The sequence below is a fragment of the Meleagris gallopavo genome, chromosome 21 (assembly GCF_905368555.1).
Source record: "Meleagris gallopavo chromosome 21, MGAL_WU_HG_1.1, whole genome shotgun sequence".
Taxonomy (NCBI): Eukaryota; Metazoa; Chordata; class Aves; order Galliformes; family Phasianidae; genus Meleagris; species Meleagris gallopavo.
In genome coordinates, this window is record NC_139424.1 from 616,820 (window position 1) to 636,798 (window position 19,979).

At 49.0% G+C, this 19,979-nt stretch overlaps 1 protein-coding gene across 5 annotated transcripts in view; it reads right to left on the minus strand.

The window, feature by feature from the left end:
- Window positions 1-3,150: 3,150 nt before the first annotated feature.
- MTMR4 (myotubularin related protein 4) overlaps window positions 3,151-19,979 on the minus strand; it is a 41,955-nt gene continuing 25,126 nt past the window's right edge. For all 5 annotated transcript variants that reach the window (XM_085241192.1, XM_085241191.1, XM_010721840.4 and 2 more), the window contains 12 exons: window positions 16,574-16,687; window positions 11,260-11,456; window positions 10,922-11,050; window positions 10,504-10,615; window positions 9,983-10,178; window positions 9,334-9,519; window positions 8,409-8,579; window positions 8,135-8,289; window positions 6,574-7,804; window positions 6,113-6,223; window positions 5,711-5,799; window positions 3,151-5,412 (listed from right to left, as the gene is read on the minus strand). In XM_085241192.1, coding sequence (XP_085097318.1) covers window positions 5,235-5,412; window positions 5,711-5,799; window positions 6,113-6,223; window positions 6,574-7,804; window positions 8,135-8,289; window positions 8,409-8,579; window positions 9,334-9,519; window positions 9,983-10,178; window positions 10,504-10,615; window positions 10,922-11,050; window positions 11,260-11,456; window positions 16,574-16,687 — 2,869 coding nt within the window. In that variant the 3' untranslated portion in view covers window positions 3,151-5,234. The remainder of the gene's footprint in view (window positions 5,413-5,710; window positions 5,800-6,112; window positions 6,224-6,573; window positions 7,805-8,134; window positions 8,290-8,408; window positions 8,580-9,333; window positions 9,520-9,982; window positions 10,179-10,503; window positions 10,616-10,921; window positions 11,051-11,259; window positions 11,457-16,573; window positions 16,688-19,979) is intronic.

Consider the following 19,979-nt stretch of genomic DNA (forward strand, 5'->3'; position numbering starts at 1 on the left):
TTTTCTCATCTTGTCTCCTGCATTACATCGGTGAAATTACTTAAAGCTTCTCTTCTTTCCCTCTGTAGCTGCACTGCAAGAAGACCACGAAGGCCTGACGTTGGGAAAGGAGTGGTTTTGTTGTGTTATCCGTAAGTCAGGCCATACTCAGCGATATGTAGTTCATAACTAAAATGCACAGAATGAGTCCTTATAACTAAGAAGTCCCTTCAAAGTGTTTCCTCCAGTACTTTGTAGATGAGCCCATAGCTGCAAAACAGATGACTTTTTAACGATGGAATGTTTTTTCATCAGCATCCAGAGTGCTGCATGCTCCAGGCAAAGCCAGGGCTTGCACCTTTTGGTGCCTCACAGCTCATGCCAGGTCACAGAGACGATTTCACAGCAGATGCAGCAGGAGGGAAGCGTGAAGGAAACAGCTTCATAGCTCTCGGGTGGCTGTGTCACACGATGGGAGTGCCCTTGACTCACCAAGCAAGCCTGACGACGAGAGAAGGTAACAATCCCCTTCGGTGCCTGGGTAGATCAGGCTCTGATCTTTGAGCAAAGATGTTTCTGGGGAGCACTGGAGATTTCTTCTCGCTCAGAACAGATCAGTAATAACGGACTGCTGCTCAGCAGGAAGTGCGGATCAGCTGCAAGCTGTTGGTCAGGGCAAGGTCTGCACTGTCAGCTGGCAGCAGGTCTGGCCTTCTCAGCCAGCCTTGATGCTGCTTCCTCCCCACATCTCTCCTTTCCTGCATGCTTTCATCTCCCCTCCAGCCTTCACTCAACACCTGCCTTGTCACCCTTCCAACCCCACACATACTTCAGTTTTTCTTTCCCATACAAGCAATGCTCTGGATGCCTTTGCAGCCATTTTTAAGAAATGCAAATGTAAAGAAAATTTGCTTTTTTTTTTTTTCCAATCATGAATGAAACTACATTGTTCTTGCGTTTTCTTGATATGTGTTCTTGATAAGCAAATACACCATTCCTTGTTGCTCATTTTTGTACAGCATGACTACTTTATAGAAAAGTAACAGGAAGCACTTTATTGTCTGACTACGAAATGAGGTCACAATCACAGAAGGGAAGTGACACTCGTGACACTGAGCATTTTGTCCCCAGACACGTAAAGCAGCCCCTAACCCAGGCTTACTCTCACCCAGCACCCCCCGCTCAGTGGCCAGGCCAGCAGGCCACGCAGCCACCAGCTTTTAAACCCGAAGGTTGACATGGGCTCAAACTGCGTTTTCAGTGAGAAAAGACACAGCCATGTCAGTAGAAACTACACTTGCATTGCCGTGCTGGAGACTGAAGTTGTGTAACTAACCCAGACTTTGTGAGACTGAGGATGTGTGCTGCTTTCAGCAACTTTTTTTTTTCCTTTCTTTTTTTAAACAGACTGGGACTGCACACAGCAGTTTTCTCCTAAGGACAGTTTGCCGTATATATCACTATTAACTTCTGAAATATCACAATACCCACAGTACCCTAAGCTGGACCATACCAAAGTTAGCATTTACAGAAGTGTGCCATTTGGGGAGTGTTTTACTACTATTATCTGTTACACTGAAAATGGAAGGGTCGGAAACACATCAAACACACCTCAGAAAGCCTGCATCCTTCTTGTCTGTCTCTCACTTCAAACTGTTTCCTGTTCAGTACTTGTAGGGTTCACAAGAAGGCCATCTATCACATTCTTGCTTTTTTTCCTCTTTTATAACTGAGGCTTAACATGTCTCTTCACATCCGCTGCAGTTTTAGCATTATCTATTAATGGCTTAGCGACTGAATATTATCCAGCCATCACAAGCTTGACCCGACTTCTCTCTACACCTAAATCTGTGTTTATTTTGTTCAGTGGCTGATGAGATACTATGGTACATCATAAGCAGTTCCGGTTGTTAATTTGCTAAGAATTCATGGCAGTTACTGCACTGATAGGGGAAGGCTTTGATCTCACTGTTTGTGCTAGGTTTAGACACATCTCAGCATGCACATATAGGTTACTTCAGGCTGAACGTGTTGGTAAATTATGGCTTTATATTCTTGAAGCGATAAGGCTTTGTTCTGCGCTCAGTACTCATGAATGTGCAGCGTCCCTGCTGGCACGGCCAGCCTGACAGTACGAGTTACAGGTATCTCGAGCAAAATGTTCACAGACAGCTCTGAATGCACTTGGGGCAATTCTGCTCAAGGACTGCTCCATCTGGCCGTGAGATGCCAGAAGAGTCATCTAGCAGCCAGCCCTTCACTGCACAGCCAGATGACATGGAAACATTAAGACTAGAGCCTGGAAGTTAATCTGTGGGGTTGTGTTGGTTTTTTTTTTTGCAGAAACAGTATTCATGATTAACATCCAGAAACACTGCCTTCAAAGATGATCTTCCTTTGTATGACTGTTTCAGGAGCAATACTTTTTAAATGTGACAAGCTATCTTTCTGCTATATTTCTAATGCAACAAACTGTGTAGGTACCTGTCTGACCTAAACTACTGGGGCACTTCGTAAGAGACCAGTTCAATTCCCTCAATGCTTTAAATTGAAGACTTTCTAAAAGATTCACTCCAGCTCCACAGCAGACTGGCAAGATACCCATGTCATCCCTGGCAGGGCAGGTTAACTTATCAGAACAGCCCCCAGCCGCCATTCTGCAGCCAGGAACACAACCAGCCACCAGGTACAGAGGTGGAATGGGCAGGAATGAGCTCACCAAAGAACACAAGAGGAACACTGCTTCTCTGAACTGGAACTTGGGCACTCATCCAGCTATGCAGAAGCCAGTAAAACCATCCCATCCCTAGGGATGCTCAAAGCTAATGCAGCTTAAGAGGCAAAAGTGGTACAAACACGTTGGTGAAAAGCCAGTGAATCCTCCCTAGCAGCTCTTCTTCGGAAGAAAAAAATCCCTCGCTGAGTCATTAAGGGAGAGACTGGAGGGCGTTGCTCTCCCGGGGAGCCATGGGTTTGTTTGGTAAAGAGCACAGGGCTTTGGAGTAGAAGACCATGACATACGTGCTTTGTGTCCTAGCCACGATTATTATTTGTGAGAAGCAATACCAAATTCCTAACATACCTTAACCAAGGGACAGGGCTGCAAGTAACAACCAAGGAACGTTCAGCAAGAATGCACCACAAATGAAATAATGGGTCCAGACGCAGCAGCACTAATATAGAGATTTTATTTCAACTGTATTGAGTTGTACAGCACATTTTGTTTGTCACAATGTTATAGAACTGATTTTAGAGTTTTTGGCCAGCACATTGTGACGCTGAAACTCACAAGAGCTAAAAGCAGTTTGGACTAACGGCCTGAACGGAAGGGCCAGGAGTACCTAGTTTCTGGCTTCCTTATTGCTTGCAGTCATTCCAACATGTGTGAAACAGGAGCAGATTCTTCTGCCAACCCAATGGTCATCTTCCATGTCTGGCAATGACTGCAAGGTACAAGGCAGGGGAGAATCTGAAGCAAGGTGCCTTCTCATCCCAAAGCCATATTGGTTGTTCCCAGTATGGAAAAGAAGCAGAGTCCAAGTAGGTACAGGGTCTTCAGATGATGCTAGCTTTGTTTGCACTACTGGGATTTACAAAACCAGAGGCTGACATATCAAAGTGCAGGAAAGGGCCATTGTTCCATTCCCTCTGATGGAGATGACAAACAAAAGCAAAAACCTGGGAGGTCACAACAGCGTGAAGTACTTTGCCTTGTTTGACCAAATGCCCTCACAGCTCCTCCCTCCAAGCATATGAAGTCCCAGCTCATGATGCAGGCATTTTCATGTCTTTGGGAAGAAAACCTGCATTTCTGGAAAGAAATGCCCCACATTCAAACTCTCCTTCCTCACTAATACCTGCAGATATCTTAGAAAGGAGGCAGGATGGAAACTCCCACAGAGATCTAGCAATTAAACTGAAGTTCACCCAAAGCCATCTTCTCTTTCAAAACCTTTCTTACTTTCTAAACCCAGTTACTTTTCTTTTTTGGAATGAGTTGGAATTCCTGCTCTCGAGTTTAAGGAACAAGCAGAGAGGCAATTACAAGTTGGCAACTCTGAACTCTGACCACTGTACAGGAGACAAAAAAAAAAGGAAGTCAAATTCAAGAGGCATTTTAGGTAGCACTGGGGCAAACCAGAGATATTGTTTCCACCACTGAACAGATGCCACGTGCCATGTTTATCACTGTAGCTTGGTTGTACATCCTAAAGTGAAAAGCACAGACCGTAGTGTCTATGTCAGCCAGTGTCTTTCCTCACCTCCATTTTGGTATCAATGCTTCATTCTCCCTTTTTCGGGTTACATTAAGTGCACAGAAATATATAGCAGCATTTGGACTGAAACCCTCACATACACCAGACAGCACATTCCAGGAGGTAAAACAACATATTATGGCCTACACCCTCAAGGTATCAAGTTTTCAGGATACAGAGCAGTAGGAAGTGGAGAGCTGAGGGCAGAAAAGGGGAGGAGGAGCAACACAGGAACACGAGTTCTGTTTCCATGCCAGGAGAGGATCAGGGTGCCATTCCTGTGTTAGCACCAGGCTGTGACACTACTGCAGACAAAGCAGACGGGCAGAGCAGGAAGTGAAAAAGCCAATCTCCCATCGCCCCGCACAGCTGGCGGGCAGGGGCAAAGTCAGGTGCATTCACCAATCCTAGCAGAGCATGAAAACAGGCAAAATCTGCTCGGCCTGTTTTCAGCCAGAATGAATTTCTCTTCAATGCTCAAGAGAAAATCAATTAGTGATGGCTAATGAGTCTTGTTCACCAAGCTGATCGCAAATCACACTCATGGAAAGAGAATCTACAGAACTGCTCCAGGCTGAGGCCCTTCCAAAGCACACAGGTCCACCTCAAGTCTGCCCTCTTCCTTCTTGTACAGCAGCCTGCCTTTGTCGGGGGAGTTGGTTCTAAACATGCCTTTCTATTGCTTTGGGGGTACTTTGCACAGGCAATATCTGTGAAAACATTGCTTTCCAGCCCACAAACACAAGAGGTTGCAATCCCCTCTTTTGCCCTAGGTCAGACTACAATGTACGGGCCCACTGGTCCCAGAGTGGAGGCACACCGTGCTCTCTAATCTGAGCTCCTCTGCTCCAGTCTGATCGTAGGACTGCTGAAGACAGTGCATTCAAGCTTGGTGTTCAAGTGTTGCACCAAAGGCCTTCACAATTACAGTGGAGGCAGAGTCACCCTTCAAACCCATGAGAGAAAAGGCTGGGCTTAGACAGGTCCCTTGTCTGGCATTCAGCTGGAAGCTGTGGCGATGGGCTTCTTCAGATGTTGGCTCATGAGCTCCCTGGCACGAGACACTTGGATGTGGTCATAACAGGAGTTACAAACGAGGACAGGGTCATACAACTGCTGATCAGGGATGGGCAACTTCAGGTGGCAGCAACCAGCACAAAACACATTCCCACAGTTCCTGTCAGGAAGAAAGAAAGGCAGTGAGAAGAGAGCTGCAAACACCTGAAAAGAATTTCAGCAAGTGTAAAGGATCCAGTTTGGGATCAGAAGGACCAAAGACCTTGGGGAAAAATGGAAACAAGGAAAACATAGCAGACTGGGAATCTGCAGGGAATTTCTGAGATCTGGTAAATAAAGGAAGGTCCTAATACTTTCTCTTCAGAGGTGGAGGGGACAAACATTGCAGACAGGCATTTTGGGACGTTTAAGAGACATGCAGAGAAGAAGAGTGGAACTGCAGCAAAAATATTGTTTACCTGCAGTGATGCCTCCGTTTTGCCAGCCAGAATTCACAATCACAGTTAAAACAATGCGAGGCCATGTGGTCTGGAACCCACCGCGTGACCTAGGGCAAACAGCAGTCCTCATCAGCTCCAAGTCTAACACCACACTGACCAGGTCTCAGGACCCAAATGCAGGCTGAGATGTTGCACTGGATCAGAACAGGCCAGCCCTGAGACAGCCCATCACACAGGCTCCTTTCTGTGGGATGCAGCAGATGAGGATGTAGACACTCTCTTGCCTTAAAGGACAAGGGTGGCTTCTCTCAGCCCTGCTTCCAGCCCACTCATCATTGCTGTAACCATGGAAATCAGTTGCCAGAAAGGAAACATCCTCCCCTGCTGCATTTACAGCATTTGCTGTCACAGCACACATACCTCGGTCTCCTTCTTGTCAACAGGCTCCCAGCTCGCTTCTGACAAACAATCTTCACTGTGATCAGAGCAGAAGTCCTCAGTGTCGCTGCCATCCGATTCCTTCAGACATGTCTGAAAAAAAGAGTCACAAATCCTGTCCCGGGGCACTCCGTCTCCAGCCACAGAGCGCTTGCGAGGGGCACACGGGTGGCTCTGCATTTCCCCATACAAGGGCAAAGCCTGAAGCATTCACAACCACATAAGAGCCACTGCTTGGCCCCCTGGAAGCAGAATTACCTCCAGGAGGCACTTGGGACATGGCTTGCGGATGAGGGAACGGGGCTGAAGATGGTCTTAACCATCTGCTCTGAAGTTATAGGAGCGTGAATGTAGTTTGGAGCAGGCAGTGTGATGTGAGGGGGTGTGCAGGGCCTGCTGCTGGCAGACGAGCACAGCTGAGGCTGTCAGAGGCAGTTACTTACGAAATCGTCCTCGTAGTCCATGGGCGGTTCAGCCGGCGGGGCGCAGAAGTGGCGGATGTCCAACCGCAGCTGCAGCTCCCGCACCTGCCTGCGGAGCTGCTCCACCTCCTGCTTGTAGCTGGCCTCGATCTGCCGCAGCCTGTGCTGAATCACATCCGTGGGGAAAGGGAGCCCGTCATCATCCAGGTAAAGAGGAGGCACGGGAGAAGGACATTTTGGTGGCATGTGCTTGGGACCAGACGCTTGCTTCAGGTGACAGGGTAGCCACGAACGGCTGGGCTTCCCTGCAGAGCCTGCAAAATGCGTGCCGATGTGGCCAGAGCAGACTGAGCCTTTTGCACCTTCCCTGGCAGACCACTGGCCACTGAAACACAGGCCCGGTGCCCGCAGCTGTTTGCTGCTCAACCTCTTGCTACAACAACCATAGGAGAGGAGCTGTCTGGGCGTGGGCTCCCCACTGGGGAGCGATGTCACCATTCCTTGAAAACTGTCCCAGTTGGACCCCAAAAAGGAGAACTCGCTGCTTTGGCTCTGGGAAATGGGCTTGCGCCACTGCTCTAGTGGGACTCTCCCCATCCGGCAGGAATCCTCACAGAGCCCCTTCCTTCCAGTATAACCTTTGCTGTTGTCTTCATCTGGGCAGGGGACGCCCGGCTCCTGACAAGGAGCACTGGGTGCCAGTGGCTCCTGGCTGGGAATGTCTTGGCTGGTGGTGTTTTTCTGGGGGCAGCCTTCTTCACCGGGTTCCAAGCCAGTAGCCTTCAACGGTTCCTGGGAATGGGATTCTAATTGCTTTCCAGAACTGGTGGAAACCCTGTCAACATTTTCCTGTTTGGAAGGATTTGGAGCTGGGCATGTACCATCCAGTTCCTCCATGTATGTTCCATTTCCCTTTTCTGTCTCCACAGACACATCATTTGCTGGCACAGATGCCCAGCTGCTCAGCTTCTTTCTTTGCTCTTCATGCTCAGTGCTGCTGTTGAAAGCACAGCTGGCTTGCAGGGGGGCACTTTCCTGCTGCTCCCCGACTTGCTGTGTCTCAGCAGCAGCCACCACACTGCCTTCTCCCACGTGCAGCTCGGCTCCCTCAGTGGCAGCGTGCCTGGCTTCCAGGCCCACACGCACCTCCTGACAGTGGTTATTCAGGTTTGGATCACTGGACGTGCGGGTCAGCGGGCTGCTGGAGTCGCAGGCTGAAAGCAGGTCGTCCATAGATCTTGTCTTTGGTAATCTGGAACCCCAAAGCAAAGCAAATCTCAAAACAAAACTCTTATAAACTCCCCTCATTTCAGCTGTAGCTATGATAATGGGAATGTTCCTAATTGGAGATCATAGGATGGGAAGAGAGGAGGGGTGCAGCAGCATGAGCTGAAATGCAGAACACCAGAGCCTGGCATCTGCAGACTGCCTTTTTAGTGCAGCAGTGAGCAAGTGGATGGACAACACGGCTCTTGCTCCCCACAGCAAAGATATTGAGTGCAAGAGGTAAAACAGAGGAACTACAAGAAGGAAAGATGACTGTGGGTAAGAGGCAACCCGGGACGGAACTCTAGGCTCTTACCTGTCCAAACATCTGCCACTGAACTCCTGGCTCTGAGATCCAGGGGGCATGTAAATGTCCATGTCATCCTGTCCCAAAGGGTGTGGGGAGGAAGCCGGGAGATACACCGCTGTCCAGACGTGCAGCGCTCGCACGTGGCACACAGGATGCAGCACCTGCAACAACCACTGTGCTTAAAATGAACGCAGCAGGAAACCTTCCAGCCTCTCCTCATACAGTTCCTGGTGCCTGGCAAGTGGGCAGCCCAGAAAGCGAGGTCAGGAGCAATACTCACCTGCTCAGACCCTGGCATGTAGAGAAGATTGTGGAAGTTCTTATTTCCAGCCCGCAGGAGGGACCACACGGAGCAGGTACGCTTGTAGATATTGTGCATCTCTCGCTCACATGGGCTGTTCCCAAGGAAGGTCCCATAGAGGCAGGAATACGTGTGCTGCACCAGCTTCACCTGCAGCATCGAAGGGAGAACAGTTGTCATGGTTATTGGGAAGCAGTGTTGCCTGTCTCCAAGGGCAACGTCTTCCACCTCTCTGGGAAGATTCAAGCACTTCTCACCCAGCTGGTGACCTTAGTGCTGTCCTCTCTGTCACACAGGGCAGGACAAAGAGGGGATAACAGAAGGCACTTTCATTAAAGTGAAATCAACAGTCAACTGATACCATGTCTATGACCTTAAGCTGTACTACATGATAAGACCTAGAGATTAATAGGTATCATTTCCCCATATTTTTTTCTTAAACCAAGCTTTGGGTTAAAACAGTGCTGCTGATGGAAGCTTTTGATTAAAACTGAGCTACTGACGGTATGTGAATTCACTGGGCTAGAAAAGGACCTGGAGAAGAAGCAATCCAAAGAAACTGCAGAACATAAAACTTTCATCACTGCCCAGTCTGCTTGGTCTGCCAAGCCTGCAGTCCCCACTGGGAGAAGGAAGAAATGTAAGCAGTTGAAGAGAAGCTGTCAGCAGCATTGCACATACAGAACCAGGTCAGAACGCCTCAACTAAAGGGCAGGGCTGAACCCGCACAGGTATGTGAGGAATGCCAGCAGAGAGCCCAAACAGTACTCAGACACATCCCAATTTTTAAAGAATTCAGTTTTTCTTTCCTTCAACTATAACACCATAAAATATCATGGCCTCCTCTCTGCCTCTGCTCACAGTTGGTAAGGAATAAAGAAGTGTTTGCATGTGTATTTCTTACCAAAAAGGCTTCATTAAATTCAAAGAGGCAAGGAAATTGCTTCAGAAGCTGATGAACAGCATCCAGCCACTGCAGGAAAACTGGGCACTGCTCATTCTGATCTTCCACCTTCTCCTGGTGACCACAACGATCACCAAATTTGTGACCAAAATCCAGCCAATCTGATTCAACAAGCACCTGGAAACCCTGCAAATAAAAGAGAAAACTTTGCTGTAGGCACCGAGTGAGACAAGGCAAACCCCATCAGCCAGCAGAGGCAAGTGATCTCAGGACTAATGTAGCTCTGGCAAGGAAACTCTGTTAGTGCTCGGTCTGGGGGCAAAGCTGCCTGAAGGTCAGAGGCTTTCAAATACAGAGCAATGTCTGTTATTTCTATATGACAAACACCCTTGAGAATGAATGTAAATAAATAAAATAATCACAAGGAAGAGCAGGGAAGCAGCTGCACCCTGAACACAACAGGTTATTTACCAACCACTTTTCCGAACAGCGAAAAAGAGGCAGGAAGAACATACAGAAAATTCAATGCCCATAATAACAGCTCTGAAATGCCAGTAAGCTAATTGCCACGTGGAGTTTTGCTCCCTTCTGCTGAGACTCAAAGACAAGAACTGCCATTTGACAACATGAAGAGTAGCACAACGCTTACCTCCATGGTCCTGTAGTAGGGGTCCAGAAGAATCTTTGCCAGTGCTACGATCTGTGGAGTCCTGTCCCAGCCATCAGAGCAATGAACCAGCACTGGACGTCCTTCTCTGTCAACTGCACTGGAGACCAGCACTGCTGCCTTCAGCATGACAGAAAGGTGCTGCAGCCACTTGGTGCTCTCCAGGGCTGAAAGCCAGCTAGAAGGTGTGCAAAAAAGGAAGATGGTGGCTTAGTCCTCCAGCAAAACAACACATTAAGTCAAGTTGCTTTTGTCTTCTCAATGAAAATAAGAGTCTTTTAAAAAATATGTCAAAAAGAAGAGTTAACCAGCTTGGGAATAACTACAAACTGACATCTAATTGCCATTTTTCCCCGATGTTTCTGAAACATAGAAAATAGGATACATATAGATAACAGATACTTAAATCCATGATGCAATCTGTTCCATGTTACCAGGGATCAAAATGGGCCATGTTTAAGCACTGTGAGCACTTCCCCCATAGCTCGAGCAAGGTGACTTACTTGCTGGGGTCTGGCACTTGACTGCAGACAGCTCGCAGATACTGGAAACTGTTCCGGATGGAGTGGATGTTGGCCATGCCCATGAACACGACTTCACAGTTGGGGTAATACTCTGAACAACAAGAGAGACAGAAACGTTCAGGAACTGCTGCTGCCACTGCAGCGATTGCCTCCACGCACAGTTTGGTTGTTCCCCCACAGCAGCACTGCTCAATTCCAGCGACATGTAGGCAGTTTCTCTAGAAAGCCTCGTGGGCCAGCAGCTGTTTCTGCGGAGTAATGGACTCTGCACAACTGAGAAGGGCAGTGTGCTCCCAGAGACCGAGCACCGGAACGCCAACCTGACACAAACTGCTCCAGGGCCCATTAGACCCAGCAGGCGCAAGAAGTGCTTTGGGATGCGCTCAGCCCCACGTACCTTCGCACTCACAGCCTCCTCCCTTTGCCCTGTTGGCCACGGCTGCCGTGTAGGACCTGGCATCGAGGATCAGCAGCTTCTGAGGAGTGCCCACGTTCTCCACACCCGAACACGCGGTCAGGGACGAGTCTGCAGAGAGCACAGGCTGAGTGCTGGCACCTCCTTCCCTCCCCCCACAGCACTGGCTGTGTACCCACCCCACATGCACAGCCCAGATTATGAACCTGGATACCGGGTTTAAATCTCGCATTGTAACAGCCCTGTTAGCAGCAACAGCATTTAGGTGCAGGGAGCACTGTATAATGTAGGAGACAGCAGAAGGAAGTGTGTTGTCTCACCAAAGTCAGCCTCGCAGGCCTCGCTGCCGTCGCTGCTCCCGTTGTGCGGCACGCCGCCGGGTGCCTTCGCTCCAGGGTTCAAGGCACAGGCTTTGGCAATGGATGTCACAAGATACTCGTCGTCAGCATTCCGCCAGCCCCACCAGCTGATTTCGGGCTGGCTGCAGCGTGCAATCACCGCCCCGTTACGCACGTGTCTGCAAAGGAAGCCCTGTGGAGGTGAGGGACACCCCAGCAAACCTCCCCACTCACCTCCAGCCAGTCGGTGCCCGGGCAACTCTGCTTACAGGTTCGCCCACTGCACCGAGCCCTGCACCGAGCGGTGAGATGGGGCAGGGCACTTCAAACAGCAGATGTTCACAACAACAGCTGTGACAGTGGTTGCCCAGAGAGGCTGAGGATGCACCGTTCCTGGAGGTGCTCAAGGTCAGGTTGGATGGGCCTTGGGCAACCTGATCTAGTGCTCAATCTAGTGGTTGGCAGCTCCGCCTGCAGCAGGAGGGATGAACTTGATGAGCCTTTGGGTCCCTTCCAACTCAAGTTTTTCTGTTATCCTATGATTCTATGGCAGGGAAATCATCACTCGAATCACAGTGATGAGGAACACAAGATGACTGTGAGCAGCGCAGGAGTGGCTGACGGAGCTGGAACAGCTGGCAAAATGAGATGGCAGCAGGGCAGGTGGCTGCAGGAGTGGCTGTCAGGAGCACACAGCAGCAATTGGGGGCAGCTGCATGCCTGGACCCAATCGCAGGGCCCACTAAACGAGTCCCTGCAGCGGGTGGGAAAGTGCCAGTTGCTCTAGCCACTGTTCTCTTAAGACAGAACTTCAAATAATTACGGCTGTACTTTGGGAAAGTCACAGTTACTAAGTGTGATAGTGCTCTGTTCTTCCCTTATCACCTCTTCCTTGCAGGACGTTCTGGCTGTTGAACCATTTCATTTACCGCTTGTAAGTTGGAGGGATTAGCTCACTCAGCATCAGACTAGTTAGTTTCTGGGTGGAGGCCTGAGCTGGTGTTTATTAATAAGCCCTAAAATATGAACCCTTCCCTGGCTGTAGGCCTCACAGAAAGGCCCCGAAATAGGGCTAAGTGTGCATTTTTCACAGGAACATCCATCTTAAGTGGCCTGGAGAGGGGTTGGCTGATTATGTGACAAAGTTTGCTGCTGCTACGGAATTATCCATGACAGTCTATAGCTGACTGGAAAAAGAACTGTAGAGGATCTCGTGATATCAAGCGATAAAAAAGCATATAAAATTTAATGATAATAAATTAAATGTAAAACACAAAGTCCATGGTGAGTAGGCTCACTGAGTGACCACAGAAAGCACAATCTCACGTTCTCCTGACTACATGTGGCAGGAAATGGAAGATATTGGCTGCTGCAAAGGCTAGGGAGGCAGAACATCTGCATCCCTATCCTGTTACACTCCCTTGCGATGCTATCCCTGGTGTCTGGACCTTCTCAGGGAGGGGATGAGGAACTGGATGGTCCTGTATCTCCTAACAATAACATTCATCCCTCCCTGCCCTGCTGCCCCTCATGCAACATCTCTCTGAAGATGAGCCAGAGTAAGAACAGAGACACGGATAAGGACCTGACAAACAACACCCAAATACCTTTTCTAGGTCAGCACCTCTGAAAAAGTTGCATTAGTGGCCAAGTTTAGATCGCAGTGCACACTAAACAAGCCTCAACCCAACACTCAAAGGCTGCTTTAATGCCAGTGGGGCTCTGAGCAGCACCCCTGCCATTCTCTCCCTTCCTCATGCTGTCACTCCGTTAGGGGCTCTTCTGTCCCACAGCAGAAGCCGTTGCTTCTTCCCCTTATTTGCTCTGAAAGGCAGCACACTCAGGACACGCTGAGGCTTTGGGTTTCTTCTAACAGTGATGCACAGCATCTCACCAGCAACTCTGCAGCTTGGAGGAATGGTTTTGCTCCTCAGAGACAACATTCTCCTGAAGCAACTTGCAGGGAATTCCTTCTTGCTAATAACACCCTGTAGACAATACTGATGAAGACTCTAAACTGAAGACTTCCAAAAAAGTAACATTCACATTCAGCCCAAAACACTTTGGAGCCCTTTTCCTTTGGTGCCATCCTCTGCTGCAGTTGTGTTTTGCAAGATGAGGAGCGGCGTCACTCCCAGAGATCTATTTCTGGCTGCAGGATGACTACAGGATGGGTAGCACCGACAGCAGCAAAGGCTTTGTTTATACTAGTAAGTGAAACAGAGCCAAGGTGTGGACTGGAGCACCGGCCCGTGATCACCCAAGCCTGTTTGTTAGCACACCCACAGCTTTTGGCCTGTGCCAACTAGCACTTTCCCAGACAGTGCCTGAGCACGTTTTTGGGACATGCGGGTGCTGTGCCATGACTGCTCCCAGTGCCTGGCTGGGTGTGACGGCTCCACTCGGGACACAGAAGGTAGAAAAGGACTTCAGCTGTGGTGGTGTGAAGCCACCTGCAGTCAGCAGTGGACTGCTTCACGCAGTGCTACCAACGTGGCCAAAGAGTCACACTGCGTTCAGGGAATTCTCGGTGCCACAGACTTCTGAGCAGAGCAACAAATACTGGGCAGGGCATGGTCTTGAGGTAATCAGTTTCACGAGACATAATGATGTGCTAATAAACACAAGGAAGCATGGCCAGCATCAACGAGCATGAAGTCATCAGTAAGCAGAAAGTGCAACAGGTGCCAGTGGAAGAACCAAAGCCTAACCTGAGCCTGCACTGAGCTCCCCCAGCCCGGGGCACACACAGCTCCACTCTGTGCTCACCACAAGCACATGAAGCCTTTCAGTTCTTTTCCTATTTGAGGTTTTCCTTGAAGAAAGTGATCCTTGAAACTGGAACAGTGCAAAGTGCCGTAGCATTTTTACTTATGGGCCATCATTATTCCTTAATAATCCTCAGTTTAGTCTTGATGGCTCAAGCCCCCTTCAGAACCCAAAGCTGGAGCAGGAGGTGCCTGCATTGAATCAGTTCGCTTTTCACTCCCAGCTTCACTCAGAGCACAAAGCTGGAGCACGCCTGATGTTCCTAACACATGCTACCTAACTCCCAGCAATCAACCAGAAAGCTGCAACTAAGAGCTCTCTGAGCAGCTTGGCTTAAAACACGAGGAACAGCTGAGAGAGGGTTTCCGGAGCAGTGCCTCTCAGTGACACCTATAGGGTCCCATCTGAGATGCATGCCTGCAAGTGCTCCCAGTTTCCCGGTGTACAGGGGAGAGCCCTGCCCCACTCAGCACAACCAGAAGGCCCAGGCTGTGTGCTCTGCCACGGCGCTGCGCAAACGTCTACCATTTGCTTGCTGCTTCCCTGACGCCTGCTGCAGCGCGGGCACAGATAAAGGTGACTGGAAGCATCCGTGAGCAGCTCTTGGCTAGTGCAGTGCCAAGGACTTCTGAAGGTGGCTGTGCAGACAGCGCAGCGCCGAGGAGCGGCTGGCACCCCGTGCCCGTCTGCCTCTGTAGTCAGCTAAATAATTAATTGCATCCTCTGTGCTGCCTTACAAGCGAACTGTGCCTGCAGGCTCCTGCATCTCCACTGTGCATCTCCACTGAGAACCAGCAGTGAAGACCTGTGCTTCTGCTTTGCTCACCAGCTCAACTCTACTTTTTGTAAGGGAATTGATAACGTGATCTCTCTGGTGTCGCACTTCACAGATCTGTCTATCAGCCAGGAATTCAGCCGCATCCCTGTGAAGCTCTGAGCTCTTTCAACCAGACCCGCGGTGGCTGAGTCCCCGGGGTGCATGCAGCTGAGCCCACTGTCCTGAGCTGTGGGTGATGAGGAGCTGAGCGGGAGGTGTGCGTTTCTGCCCTTCCCCTGTTACAGCACAAGGCACTACACCACGGCCCTCACTGGCTCTCCTGGCCAAACGCTTCCTTCTGGGAGCAAAGCCTAAAGAGTGCATGAAGATGAGAGAGAGATGGCGAAGGCCTTGCCCCATCTTGTAGCATCACTGTCAGCACCTTGTAATCTCATCCCAGGCTGCAGAGGGCTGCAGCTCAGTTTGTAAATTACTGGGTATCCTCATAGTGATGTTATAAACTGCTGAACAAAATAATTGTAAGAGAGCAGCAGAAAGACATGCTTTTGCCCTCGGGTGGGGAAGCACACTGGGACAGTCTCCAGTGCCAGACCAATTTTAGCAAAAGTAATCACAAACACAATTAACTTCTTAACTGACTTGGTTACAAAGAGGGCAAAGCTCCATCCGATAACCAGCACTCATTACTCTTCTGCTGCAGGATTTAGGTCTTGTACAAACAACACGCTGCGCTTTGCCAGCGTCCAACAGCATACAACACAAACCACGTAACACGGCGACGTACAGTTAAGGTGTGCATAAATTGCCTGTTTTTACTTCCCGGCTCTACTGCTTCCCTGAGCTTTGCTTTGTTGTGCAGCTCTGGTATTTTCAAAGCTTTTTGAATTTGGATTTAATAATTGCTAACACCGAGGTCTAATGCTAGAAACCACAATATACATTACAACACACACCAGCTGGGTGAGGTATCTTCCTGCACACCTATGCAACCAACTTCCCATTTGTTTCAAAAACGCTAGTCTCCTAGAAGCTGTGTTTATAGAGAAATCACCCCCTGCCCTGAAAAGCTCTGCTTTACTTGCTGCCTCGCCGCATACATCCTATATGCAGATGATTTTTGGAAGGCTGCTCTGACCAGGGAAGAGGCACTCCCTGTATTTATCAGCTATCGACTCAACGACGTTCAGCCACCAGCAAACATTTCATCCTCCCCGTTACCTCAATGTTTACAAACTCTCACAACTCACTCAAAACAGAAATGATTTGCAGATGGGTACCGAAAGGTAGGACCTAGATGGACCTGCTGGACCTACTTGTCTGGATGAGGTGCTATGAGGTTTAGTAGCTTAGTGGGTAATAATGGTTACAGGACGACAGTTGAATTAGATGATCTTGTAGGTCCTTTCCAACCTTGTGATTCTATGATACCACCTTGCTGATAGGGGCCATGCAGCAGGCTCCTTTTGGCCAAGACTTCTTTTCAAAGAAGCTAGGCACATATCATCTCATCAAAATACTCTGAAACTCAGAGAAGGAGAACCTGAATTGGACATTGTGCCCTTGCTGCATCTCCAACAGTAGCAAAATCACCCCCAGTCTCAGATCTAACTAAAGCAAGAAAGAAGCAGCAGTTACCACAACTCCCTCTGGAAGAGTGTCCTGCTTTACCAGCACAGACCAAGCTTGCAGACCTGCCCAAAGGGCAGCCATCAGGGGCCTGGGGAGAGCAGTTGTTTGTGTTGTGTTTACCTGTACACAACCACAGGGATCCTCTTCCACGACCTAAACGAAGCCACATTCTCCAGCTCCTTATCAGTGATCCAGACAGGCACCAGCAGCTTCTGGGGATAACTGGAACAAAGCCTGGAAAAAAAGAAAGCAGCAAGGCAAAATGAGACTTAGCAACCAAAATCTGTACCAGAGAAATTGTACGACAGTGCAGGAGCAGTTCACATTTTCCCAAACTCTGCATGCAGGATGGGCTCTTCCTATCTGCCTCAGTACCATTTCAACATGAGTAAAGTGAAACTGCTGTTAGGAGTGAGCTAGGAGAAGACAACCTCCACATCAGGCCTCACCTCTGGGCCTGTGCAAAGCATCACAGCACTTCCCAAGGACACCTCTGGAATACAGCTGGGGTTTAAACATGAGAGCTTACATGGGGTTTTGGTTTTTTCACAGTGCTTTCAAAAATGCGCAGTCAATAATTAATTATGATTAGCCCATGATTACCTTATGCTTAAGTCCTAAGAAAACATTAACAACCCAATGGTTAAGTGCGTTAGCAGCAGGACAAGAGGGGCCCCAAGGAAAAGAGGGGGAAAGGCAAACAGCACGCTGGGGAGAAGGGCTGAGAGCAGTGCAAGCAAAGCGAAGCACAAGGGAAGATCCAGCAGTGCAGATCTTCACTTCCCCTGGGCTTCCTGCTTAATGCAGCAACTGCTGTGCCTCGGGGCTCACAGCATGTGGCTGCATGCAGGGCAGGTCGCAGACCCACAGACAAAGCACTGCCTGGATCCTGGACCCACTGAGCCCTGCAGCTCCTGCAGACAAAGTCCTGCCCACAGAACATCAAAGAGCAGCCTCAGGTCTAAGCTCCAACCCACGTCGCTTAGAAGGAATGTTTCAGGGCTGAGGAAGGTGAAATGACCCAGTGGGTAAAATGCAGGGCATGGCCGGTGCTCCCTTCAGCATAGGATAACCCAGCTGGTGGTAATGGGCATCGGTACAGAGCTCAGTGCTGCTGGGATGTCAGGCTAGCACAGACCTGCCTGCCCTGCAAGGAGATGTCACTCCACATGGGGTACAGACAGCTGCTTAGAAAGCCCTGGGCAGAAGGGAAGGTGGGTGTGTGGGATAATAATAGGGCATGGAAGGGGAAGCCAGGAAACAAGACTGAAGCTGTCAGGTAACAGGTTGAAGGCCAGGCCAGGCTGTGTGTGGTGTTCGTATTCCATGTGTGGAACTGGCCAGGAAGTTAATCACACAGCAGTGTGACAGAGAACAAGGGTGTGCTGAGCAAGGTTAGTGCTTATTGGGAGCTTTGAGTAGCTGCAATCTGTAAAATAAGAGCGTTCATCTACATCAAAGCAGAATCAGTTTCTTGGTACTTCAGATGAAACATTATGGGAGATGTCTTAAAAACTGGGGAGAGTACATTCAGGGGAACTTCAGTACAGGAGAACATCTTTTAAGGCACTGAGATTCTGCACTCTTAAAAAACCACAACAAATAAGTCAATACAGTTCCAGCTAGGACACAGGACAGCCCTGAGAAGTTCAGTCAAAATTAAGGAGGGTGCACAAAACCAAGCAATGAGACAATGACAAACAGACCTGTGCTGCTAAGGCCAAGATCGCAACGCTAAAAGAAACCAGAAACCAGGATAAAGGAGTGTGCTGGCTTAAGAGCAAGTTGGTATAAGACAGATTATCAGTGGTACCCTAGATTTCAGAGTAGAAGCTTTGTAGGAAGACCAGAATAACTGAGCTAGGAAACAAAGTGTGGTCTGTTCCTAGACAATGTGAAGGTAAGAGCATGAGGCCAAGAGCTACCAGCATCAGTATGCAATGCAGGAAAGGCACCAAACAGTCAACAATCAAGGAGGATCAAAAGGAGGTATTCTCAGTGAATGAAAGCTGGATTTCAGAAGTAAAACAACCTCCTACAAATAGAATCATAGAATGATTTGGGTTGGAAGGGACTTTTAAGATCACCTAATTCCAATCCCCTGCTATAGGCAGGGACACCTCCCATCAGACCAGGTTGCCCACAGCCCTGTCCAGCCTGGCCTTGAGTGCTCCCAGAGTGGGGGCATCCACAACCTCTGGGCAACCTGGGGAAATGATTCCAAAGAGCACAAACTTGAGAAGAGCCAAACAGAAACCTCAATTAAAAAACAGTGAAAATCAGGCAGGTCAGGCTGGTTTTAAGAAATGCCCCATGAAGAAATTAAAACTACGAAGACTTTTTTCCACCACCTTGGAGGTGTCAGCCTGCTACTGCACCTAAAGGTCTGGTAGATAAGCACGGTCACAGCAGAAAATCAAAACTATCTGCACTGCTGTGAGCACACAGAGAGGCTGCCAGACCGATCCCTGTTTTACAGGTGACAAAGGCACACTGAGAGATTAACACGGGGGAACTATCTGCGAGGAATGAGGAGCAACTAATCAGCAGGACCAGATAATGCTCTCCCAACATTGCTACAGCAACCCGAATGTGCACCAGGTGAATGATTAACTGAGATGTGTAAGCTATTGCTTACATTGGCTCGGGTGCCAGAGCACTGAAAGGTGGCAAACACAGCATCGATTTTGTAAAAAGCTCTCTGGGGCAAACGTGGGAAACCACTTAAGCCTGACTGCTGCACAAAGCCACTGACTGTCACAGGCACTGCAAGGGTAAATACGGCACACTTGGGAAGAGTCAACACGGCTTTTGTGGAGAGAGGAGGCACGTCGTGTATCCACAAAGCAGACAGCGCGTGTGGCTGCCCAGATTTGGATTTTCAGAGCTTCTTTTTACAGCTTGCTCACCAAAGGCTTGAAGGAAGCTCACCTCAAGTCTTGAGTAACTCTTGAAAAGATAAGAAACAGTTACAGACCTAAAATGGTCCTTTTTCATTTGAGAGGGAGTCCTGTGTTGTGCGTATGGGACCACGCTGACCTAGAACAGCACTGAAATTGAGGTTTGACCCCAGGAAAAGGAGTTTAACAACAGAAACACGTAAATCAGCACAAGCCACACCTACAGACGAGAACAGATGAAGCATCTTCTTGCCACAAAGGCAACAACCAGTCCAGTGAAAGAGATCCTCCTTCACAGAATGTAAAAGCGTGGGTTTCATCCCTTAGCAGTCTCTCTAGACCTACTGTCCACATATTCATACAGCAAATACAAGCAAGAACAAGAAGTACCACCTCTCCCAAAAGCATGGAGGAAAGTATCGTGATTTGTAGAGAACTGTAACAAAATAGAATCACAGAATGGCCTGGGTTGAAAAGGACCACAACGATAACCAGTTCCAACCCCCTGCTATGTGCAGGGTCACCAACCGCCAGACCAGGCTGCCCAGAGCCACATCCAGCCTGGCTTTGAACAAGACTAACTATGAATTAAGAGCAGTCACAGAAATTAGTGGGAAACATCAGCT